This window comes from Coturnix japonica, chromosome Z (assembly GCF_001577835.2).
Source record: "Coturnix japonica isolate 7356 chromosome Z, Coturnix japonica 2.1, whole genome shotgun sequence".
Taxonomy (NCBI): Eukaryota; Metazoa; Chordata; class Aves; order Galliformes; family Phasianidae; genus Coturnix; species Coturnix japonica.
This window is the reverse complement of record NC_029547.1, coordinates 53993409-54003936: the sequence shown is the minus strand read 5'-3', so window position 1 is coordinate 54003936 and position 10528 is coordinate 53993409. Positions and strand designations below refer to the sequence as shown.

The window sequence follows — 10528 nt, the reverse complement described above, 5'->3', positions numbered from 1 at the left end:
AATAATGTGTTGATGTATTCGGATCATCTCCTCATCTCCTCACACTTTTATGCTCTACACTTTTAAAGGAAATTTCTAAACAAAGAGTAATATTAAACTGTATCACTGGAACATCTTCTTTACCATAGTGGCATACGACAAAGGCTCTGTCCTAAGTATTTAAGGCTTTTATTCAGAATAAGCAGGTTGGTGGATGTGATACAAATTCACAAAACATAATGCCACTGCATCTAAATTTTCCAGTAAAAGGAGTTCAATGGAGAATACTTGCCTGTATCTGGCTATGGCTATTAGCTAATCTAAATCATCAGTTCTAAGTAATAAGCTTGCCTGATAGGAATTAAAGAACAAAAACCAACAATACACATGAATTTGGGAAAGTTTTTGTTCAGTTTTACAGAAGTTTAGAGAAACTTCTTATATTTAGGCTATAATCTTTACGAAAGATTACTGAGATGAAACACACTGAACGCATTTCGAAGTCTGCACTTTTACTTTAGGAAAGGTAAACTTTCAGCTGTGGATGACATCTCAGGAAGAAAAGATCTCTTAAACTGCAGATTACAGAATGAGATCATTTTCTATATAATGGACTTGTGCCTGAAGAATTTAGATCACTCGTTTCAAAGTTACGAATGGAGTAAGAGTTGTTGCAGCAACATTTAGATGAAACCTGTCAGTCTGAGGAGAAATAAATTTTGATTTTTAATAGAGTGAGTGTGTAATTTTTCTAATTACTAGGCTGAAAAGTACTATTTTGCTTTTCTAGTTTGGATTGTTGAAATGTCTGACTTAATGCCCCAGCCATATGAGAAGAGACTGTACATTGTTATCCTGTTTGCCCAGCAACTGAACTACTCCCGTGTCCTCAGAAACTCTCCCTCAGTCTCAGTGGTGCAGTATGGTTCAGAGATCACCAGGTATCTGAAAGATGGTTCTGACAGAGCTGCTGAAACTGAGGACCTAGGTGGAGCAAGCACACACATCCAGGCACACCCTATTCCATTTACTAGCCGTGTGCTTCTGCCATGCAACAGGAAGCAGAGTTGTCTCACTAAGGACAGGAATCAGGGTGGTCAAACCTTCCTCTGTCTGTTTTCATAAATGCCTTTTGTGTGATTACTTTTCTACAAATTCATTATTTGTCTAATATAGATGGATTATGATTTGCACATTTTCAATTTTTTTAAATTTTTTTTTATTTTTAATTTTTTTTTAAATGATCCAGAAATTAGAGTAGATCCTTTTGCATGTACAACTCGGTGACTGAAGTAAAATAAAGAAGTGCATGTGATTTTTTGCGCACACAGAAGGCTTTGCCAGAACTGTCAGTGAAGCTGCTTTCAATGCTGAATCCACTTACAGATCACTGAAAGAATAATAACAAAAGTAGTGACTTAGAACGTATTCCACTAGCCACAGCCACTACACTTCCACATACTGTAATAGAATTAGAAACAGATGATGATGTGTGACGTATCTGGAAAGGCATGTAGCTAGCTTAGGATTTAATTTATACATTTTTTTTCTTTTTGGTTAGCTGAATAGCCTTATTACATTCTTTGGTACGCCACTGAAAGCAATCAGCTTATTGGAATAGGCTGCCCAGGGATGCTGTGGATGTCCTGTCCCTGGAGGTGTTCAAGGCCAGGCTGGAAGGGGCTATGGGTAACCTGATACAGTGCCTGATTTAGTGGTTGGCAATCCTGCCAGTGGTAGAGGGGTTGGAACTAGATGGTCTCTGTGGTCTCTTCCAACATGACTCATTCTATGATTCTATGATTGTTAGGTTATACATTGAAATCTAGTGAGAGTTTCCAGTTTATGAATGACTATAGGTATCTTGTTGTACAGTTAACCTGAATGTTGCTGAGAAACAGTATAGCTCAAAAATAAAAAGGAAGCATAGCAGACAGGTAGTAGGACTTTTTTTTTTTTTTTTAAAAACTAACATGGGAACTATTTGAGTTGTAATTATTCATGTAGTTAATATTTATTAAGCTAAATTACATATCTGATGCTCAAAGGGTTTATTTTTCTTTCAAAAGTTGTATAGCTTTAAAATTTTGTATCATTTTATATGGTAAAGAAATTCCATTAAGTAATAAAATGTATCCATATAAACTAGGAGAATTTTGGAATTTAAGCCATATTTATTGTATTACATAGTCTCAGATTACAGCAACTGCCTTGCAAAAATAACTGCACGTTTGCAATACCTCTTTAAAAAAAGAAGAGTTTGGCTTTCCAAGTCTGGCTGCACATTAGCACAGATGTGGAGTAACATTGAGTGCCTATGATCTTGCTCAACATAGGCAGCAGATATCGAAATCTTTGAAAATCATACTCTTTAAATTCACTTGGATAGGCTAAAGTACTGCTTTTTCAATAATGCATGAGCTGAATTCCCTGTGTAAAGTTTCAGACTTTTAGAAATACTGAAATGGCTGAACATGGTGCTCCACCAATTTTTGAAGAAATGCCTTGAAATTAGCCACTAGAGGGCATGAACATTTATCCTCAAGACAAGAAAATCACCATGAGTTATAGGGGTTTATGGGTTTTTACCCTAATTGTGTTATTTGCTTGTAGAAAACATTTGCAAATAAATGAAACTTGAACATCAGAGCTAAACAGGAGTGTGCATGTGATTATAAGGTTTAATTTTAATCCCAGGTCAAATCATTTTGTCACTTCTGATTTAGAAGTATTCAGTATTTAGACATCTCTCAAGTTTATGTTTGAGCTACAGTAACTGGAAATAAAAAGCAGAAGTGAAAAAATATAGCAATAGCACAAAGTAAATGTTTAGTTTGGTTGTTAGTAGTGAAGGAAAATGTTATTTAAAGAAACAGAGTAAAACATGAACAGAATTCTTCACTACACTACTGAGGAAATGTAAAGGAAACAATGTTCAATTTTAGGTACATGGCAAACTTATCATGAAATACATTGTTTCAGTTTTGGGACATGGAGCTCTTTCACACATGGGCTGACATGTTGTCAGGATGTATTTCGTATTTGGGATTCCTGGGGATATTGAAGTCATTGTAGAATAATATAACAGTTTAACAAAACAACAGTGCTTACCCCAGTTGACTGAGGGCAGACGGCGGCATGTTATGTAGGTGTTGCTGTTGCCAGCCAGTCACAGAACCAAGATGAAGAGCACTGGCTGTATTAAATCCAGACAGAGATGATATATCTGCACTACTCAGAGAATATTCTGGATTTGAAAACAGAAAAGAAAATAATTAAAAGAGTATTAAGGAGGAAGCATGTAAATAATAACTACCATCATCATTTTCACATGTCACTTAATAAGCCTTTTAATCTTAATTATACCAATCACATTAAGTTGCAGCAGAAAATCAGACTCTCCCCTTCCCTCGACTCATTAACTTTGGAGTAAATAATGCACTAATAATTATTCTGTAATTTACCAGGTCTTTTTCTGGGTCTGTAAGATCCAAAGCCTTTCTATCCACAATAACTATACATGCATTCTCACAGAGTCAAAAACTTGAAAACAATATTTTGATTACAGTCTTTGTTGCAGGAAGGTGGACTGTGATACATACACAGTGCACATCTTCTCTAAAAGCACAGGATTATGTGGACCAACATGACCTATATAGTACCAGTGTGCAATGGGAACAGAAAATGATGTCTTGAGGCTTCATTTCTAAAACTTTCTGGGTAACTTAAATAGTATCCTACAAAGATACAGAACTCTGTTTTGAAACCCGTGAAACGGCTTGTCTCTACCCTCATGATTTTAGGAAGATGCACTCAACTACATTAAATTATCCATTACATTAGGAGCTTTAGGAAGTTCCTTTTGTGTCTTTTTCTTTAGTAAGGCTAATGAAAGAGAGCTACCAAAGCAGCTCTCCATTTGAGAAAAATAGTTAGCTTTTTAAGTACGTATTTTTCATGTTCAAAGAATCACGTAAAGTTTTGGGTTGGAAGGGACCTTTAAGATCACGTAGTTCCAGCCCCCCTGCTATAGGCAGGGACACCTCCCTCTAGACAGGTTCTTCACAGCCCCATCCAGCCTGACCCTGAATGCTTCTAGAAAGGGGACCTCCACAAGCTCACTGGGCAACCTGTTCCAGTGTCTCATCACTCTCCTAATATCTTGACTAAATCTACCCTCTTCCAATTTAAAGCCATTTCCCCATGTCCTGTCACTACGTGCTCTTACAAAAAGACCCTCCTCAAACAAAAAGTCCCTCCTCAGAGGGACAGATAGTAAGTAAATGAAGCGTATCAACCCATGGGCTATGAACCTGCCAGTCTCTTGCAAGGAACAGTAGCTAATTCAGTACCCCTGAGACAGACATTTGTCAGCATCCTGCTCCCTCCCCCTCCCTTCCATCTTGTGCTGATACTTACCAGTACCATATGTTGTTGAGATGGCTGATGGGTATCCTCCCATCCCTTGCCCTGGTAGAGTAGGAGTTGCTACGGAAACCACTGGAGTAGCCAATGACTGAGCAGACTGGGAGTTATTTATCCTCTGATTCTTTTAAAGTAAGTAAAATAAACATATTATTGACTGGGTTTAAGTAATCCGGGTGTATTACCTTTCTGGGTTTGATTTGTGCACAAGAAACAAAAGCTGATACAAATTTCTAGAAATTAATCATTTAACATGTGGCTTTTATGAACTCTGCCAACCCTATCATTTACAAGCCTTCAAGAGACCAGTTGTCACCATAGTAACCCATTACATCAGTATCTCCTAGGTAACTGAACTACTAACAAGGAAGATTGATTTTACTGTGGGTAGAAGAACAGATCGTGTGAAAAACCATGAAATATGTAAACTCTACCCCCATTGTTTTCCTATTTTATTCAAATGCAAGGAGACACAGAAAGAGAGAGAGAGAAATAACCCCAGGACCTGATTCGGGAGTGAGCGGCACCACAGGCTGCTGGATGCTGAGCACTTACCAGCAGATGGTGCTCTGGCTGCTTCGTTTTTGGCAGTAACAAACTTCAAGAGTGCTAGGTGGCACCGCAGCCACACGTTTAACACCGGGGCATTACATTTTGCACGGTAAAAGCTGCACTCGAGAAATCTAATCCCGTGCGTGGCAGGATAAAGCGCGAAGAGAGCCAGCAAATATGGAAGAAAGCTGTGCTATCTTCAACAGCACAGGAGTACACACTAGCAAATCATCAGCACCAAGAGAGCTGTATTTTAGCATTAATGATTTGAATATGTGCAACAACTGCACCTTGTTTCTGTATTACTAGATTTCAAAAGTTGTGATGACTCTTTTGTTCACAGTACAATTATGGTAAAGTTTTCCATTTGATTTCAACCAGCATTTTATCTAGACATATACCAATCATACAAAATAAAAGATCTTATGTTTTCATTATTAGGATGAACATCACTACCACTTACCAGGAGCAGATCAACATCCTCAGACTGAGTGCATAGGAAAGGAGCATTAAAAATCAGTGAATGTAGATATTTACCAGGGTGCATTACAGGCTAGTGAATAGCTTCATCTGACAGGGGCTGAAAACTACTAGCTTTCTGATCACAGTTTGGAAAAAATGACACTTCACAGATCTCTTCTTTGTCCTTCTAACAAGATGCTTCTCTCAGCTTGCGAGGACAATCTATCCACTTTTCAGCACGAGCCTTTCTCTAAGAGTTCATTACTACTTCTGTAGCCCCAGTGGCTGCAGATTGTGTTGCTATACCTGGTTTCAGGAGACCTGACCATCCACAGAATCCCTTGGAAAGTATCAGTTTTAAGGACCTTGGAATAAATCATTTGATGCAGACAGCTTGTCACTGCCTTGGTCGACTTTGAGGATTGCCCTGTACAAGACTATTTGTTATTTATCCTTTAAGAGCCCAGCATCACATCTACAGGAAGTTTTAGTTTTATGTTCAAAGTTAATTTATAATACATCAAGGTAAGGCAGCCAGCCTGGAAGATATTTTTAATAGTGCTCATTATGTAATGGAAAAATGTGTTTGTAGGAGCACGTAAATTTACCACACAGCTTTCTTTTCAATCAAATTCAATTTTGATGTTAAAACACTAATGAAAGCTTTACTTGCAACTACTAACCCACTTCTGGAAGGGTTCTGCAAGATACTCACACGACACCTTCATGATTCAATTTTTAATTGCAACAATCTGCTTACATTGTGTGAATGCTGGTAAGATGTACAGAAGCTCCACTCTGTCCTGCTCTACCTGCTTACTACATCTCATCCTTCTAAAACCTGACTTTAGTTGCTCAGAGTGATAGAGTTCAAATTCATTAATTTGCAGTTAACCTGTCATCTCCCGAGAGACTGCATGGCTAAATATTTAAGAGAAATATATCAGCTAAGAGTACTTGGGGTTAAATTCAGGCTTTATGAAAAATCCAGGAAAGGATCTTCCAATTACCAGGAAGGTGGGTGAAGTTTACACTGTGCAGAACACAGTTCCTAATTTGTAAATTCATAGAAAAAAGGAGGGAGTAAAAGTAGCATCAAAAAAGCAATTAAAATAAATCTGCCTATACCTTTAGCTTGATGTCAAGCCATAAAGCTGGACAGAAAGACCAAAAAAACAAGAATGTAGAATGTTATTCTACTGTTTTTAGTTGCCTTAGTAGACCTTGAAATTCTTCTATATCTTATCTGAAGGAGATTAAGAAAAAGGCTTTTAAAATACATTACCACTGATGGCATTGTATTCTTGCTGCCAGGTGGAATAAGCACACGGAGATCCGGTTTACGATTGTTCATTCCCAAGTTCATTGGAGGCGGAGATTTTGCTTGCATATTCTTGTTCAAGTTCCCAGGTGAGACCAGCAGACCTGGTGAGTTGCGGGGATTGCCATAACCATTTCCTATTTAGAAAAAAATAAAAAGCAACACAGAAAATGGAGGAGAGTAAGAGAGAGAAATTATAAACTCAAATGTATTACTTAATACTGAACATTAAAACATTCCAATACTACAGTTCAAGGTAAATAATTGTGCTATTTAGTATACCTTTGCAGCAAAAAAACAACACGTATCATGTTTGGAACAACTGCTCTTAGTAAACTTTCCTTTGTGGTTGCTGACATCCCAGTGATGCGCTGCAGTTTATGACACAACATGACTCTGTTTGCCATGGTGTTACATAGCACAATATACAATGCGCTCAAAACGGCCAAGATCTTACTTGTTCCTTAGGAGAGAGTCAGGAGTTTCAGAGAATGTTACTGTTTAAATGAAGTCAAAGCCACGCTGCATTTTCTTGACAACTACGTAGGATTCTGCCTTGCCTGACTCAGCCCTTTCCAGTTCATGATTTTGTTTTGTTTTTAAACAAAGGATGAGTATAGCAAGGCTATAATTTCCAGAAAAGGCAGAGGGAGGACTAGGATGATTCTCAAATGTTTTTTGTGCTCCCTCACCACGGTTTTTGGACCTGATTCTGTCAACACTAAAGTCAATGAGAACAAGAGCATAACCTTATTTGGAAAATGCCTCTGTATCTTTCATCTTCATCTCTTGCTGCTTTCTGCAAGCCCCAGGAACTCTGACAGGCAAATGCTTTTTCTTCTTTTTACTTTTTTTCCCTCTCTCTCTCTCTCTCTCTCTCTCTCTCTTTTTTTTTTTTCTTTCAAAAGAGAGTTTCTTTCTCTCACTAAGCGGTATTGGCAATTGTGTTTCAGTACTATTACTGACCTACCATCCCACTAAAAATGAGACCTTCCTTTTCCATCCATTACATTTCAAACATTACCCACAAATTCTGGAAAGAAAAAAATGACTGTAGTGTGGTGCTGAAATTTTCTCTTTAATGGTCAAGGGAAATACAGAAACTGCACAGTCATAATAAGAGAGTAAATACAGGAAGGGAAAGCTTTTACAGATAAATACCAAGAAAAAAAAATGTTAGGGACTTTCTGTTTGGGGCTCATCTTAAATTTCCAGCTAGAATTAGTGAGTGTGGAGCAGGGCCATGAGTTAAGTGCCCTGGGCCTTCATAATTTCCTCTGTAGTCCCAAAGACAAGAACTACATTATCTCACTTTCTCACACTGAATGATGCTTACAGCCCTATTGGATGTAAATGGACTATGGGACTAAATCTGGCAAATCTGTAAGGTAGTCAAAAACAGACAGTAAATATGAGCGGATCTGTACTATAATCAGAATAATAATGTGTGTCCAAGTGTGACTCACATTACATTACATTTTTAACCTGCAAGCACATTGACTAATTGTATTTACCAGAAAATTCATCAAAGTAAAATCAGTCAAAGGTTACAAAACCACTTTAAGCTCCAGAAAACCCTGAATTATGAATCTTAGGCTTGAGACAACATTAAAAGTATCACTGAATTGCTTGACTGTCATATTCTTTAGGTATGTTTATCCTCTGTTCTGGTCAAGCCTTTTTATTCTCTTGCTTTTCATTGTAACCATTTCACAAGCCTTTGCAAAAAATAATTAATGATCAAAATCTAGAAGCAATTGAACAAATTCAGAGATTTTTATTGGAAGTGTTCTTCATACCCAATCATGTTTTATATTTCCATAATAAGAGTAAGTTACAGTTAGAGAAATAAATATGAGTTCATTAAAGAAGTATATTTCAATCTTATCAGTCTAAAGTAGGACAACTCTGGTAAGAGTTTTCTATTTTGTGTCAGCAGCCTTTTTAACAAATGAACAATTGCTCTCAGCACAGATTTGCTCCATATTATGATCTAATTAATGCCATACATTGTCAAAGGCAGTGGAACTAGAAGGGGCATTTGAAATATACAAGAAGATTTTCTTTCAGAAACGAAAGCACCTTTTAGATATTCATCTAAGACAAACTAAATACTGCAAAACATTTATGTGGAGAAATGATCAACAGCAGAAACTGAAGCAAAAGCAGTTTCTCTGGTACTGGTTTCATACAGGAGATATTTTACCCACAGGAAGTAAAACCCTTTAAAATCTCTTGTATGAAAAGAACTTCTTCAAAGAGTGAAAATGAAGCTGTTTGAACAAGCATAATTTCCATGCATCTATTTTATTCTTCAGTATACAACCAGAGATATTTGATAAAACAGCACTTTGTAATTTATATGTTCTTTTCTATGCCTGCATTTTCTGGAGAAAAGAAATCCTTATATTGCAAGGACTACAAGAAAAATAACACTTTCTGCAGAAGTTTTACTTCATATGATTTTCTATCAAAATTAATAACAAGAATGGACTCTTCAGAAAGGACATCTTTATCTTCAGAATCTTTAATCAAACCTTTACATTTACCTACAAATATGTTGAACAGTGATAACAATTCTTGTATTTATATTTTTAGAACATCAAATTATTTTTAAGCACTGCTGCAATCTTCTCTTTACCAGCAGTTTTCTGCTGTTCATGGCACATTATGGCAGCTAGCATTTTGGAGCCATATAATAACTGTTCCTCTTTCCAGCCACCAAACTGTTATTCTTTTGGTATCATGTGGATACAGGAATGCAAGATTGCGGACCTTAAACCAGTGATACAGAAACCCATCATTTGAAAATCAATGATGAATGCGTGTGTGCGGTTTACTGTTAAGAAGAGCCTGCATTTAAACCAGCTCTTTAAACTGTATCCTCTTTACTCAGAAAGCTGTGGCCTGTTCTGAGGCAGCTGTCCTACCTTCAGATAAATCCACTAAACAGAACAGTCTCATTTACATGCAGAGGCAAAAAAAAAAAACAAAAAAAAAACCAACAAAAAACAAACACCCATGTACGAGACTTCTAATATACAAATTAAACCTTCCTTCATCCTATACTTTAAAATTACGCTCTGCCTGGACAATTATCAATTCAGATGTGACTGTATGCAGAACATCACATTCCACTATCCACTTGAAAGAGGAAAAATTATATGTCATGTATGAATGGATTTCCTGATTATAGATTATAAGAAAATGAAAAACAGATGGATTTTAAAGCAAGTTGGCTTTACATTTTTAGTTGGTTAAAAGCCATATTTTTGCTGGAATTGAACATTTTAAAACATTACAGATATGATTTGTAATGCATAATGAAAATAAAAACAGTAGACGTACAAATTTAAAGGGCATATGTCACGATTTGTAAATTGAAAGCATTTTCAATTCAAGAAGTTTTCAGAAAAAAATTATTTTTCCTCTTGTTGTTTGTTATACTGATTTGAAAGTGTAACAATATTTTACACAGAAATGCGCTTGTTTCTAGACAGAACTAGTGGAGCAGCGTGTATCACGAAACGCAGTGCCAGACTTTGTACTGGGACAAAAGTGGCAGAATATAAAGACAAATGCCTTTTGAGTGTAGAATGCTCTTCTTGGTCATGTTCCCACATTCTGCAGCTAGGCATAAGTGCCACTGACTTTAGAGGAAATTCTGTCCAAGTAGAGACTGTATGACTAATCCCTACAAAACCGCTTCTTAAAAACATCCAGAAAAAAGTTATCTTTATGTGCTACTAGCTAGTCAGTCAATACAAACTGAAAAATCCAAATATATTA

The 10528-nt window shown here is 36.7% G+C and overlaps 1 protein-coding gene across 9 annotated transcripts in view; it reads right to left on the bottom strand.

Moving 5' to 3' along the window:
• Positions 1–10528, bottom strand: part of MEF2C (myocyte enhancer factor 2C) — a 137310-nt gene that overhangs the window by 8254 nt on the left and 118528 nt on the right. For 6 of the 9 annotated variants that reach the window (XM_015849721.2, XM_015849723.2, XM_015849720.2 and 3 more), the window contains 4 exons: positions 6704–6876; positions 5420–5443; positions 4399–4528; positions 3091–3226 (listed from right to left, as the gene is read on the bottom strand). In XM_015849721.2, the coding sequence (XP_015705207.1) occupies positions 3091–3226; positions 4399–4528; positions 5420–5443; positions 6704–6876 (463 nt within the window). Of the gene's footprint in view, positions 1–10; positions 1370–3090; positions 3227–4398; positions 4529–5419; positions 5444–6703; positions 6877–10528 lie in introns of those variants that run through there. The other 3 variants (XM_015849725.2, XM_015849728.2, XM_032441486.1) reach the window with 2 other exon arrangements.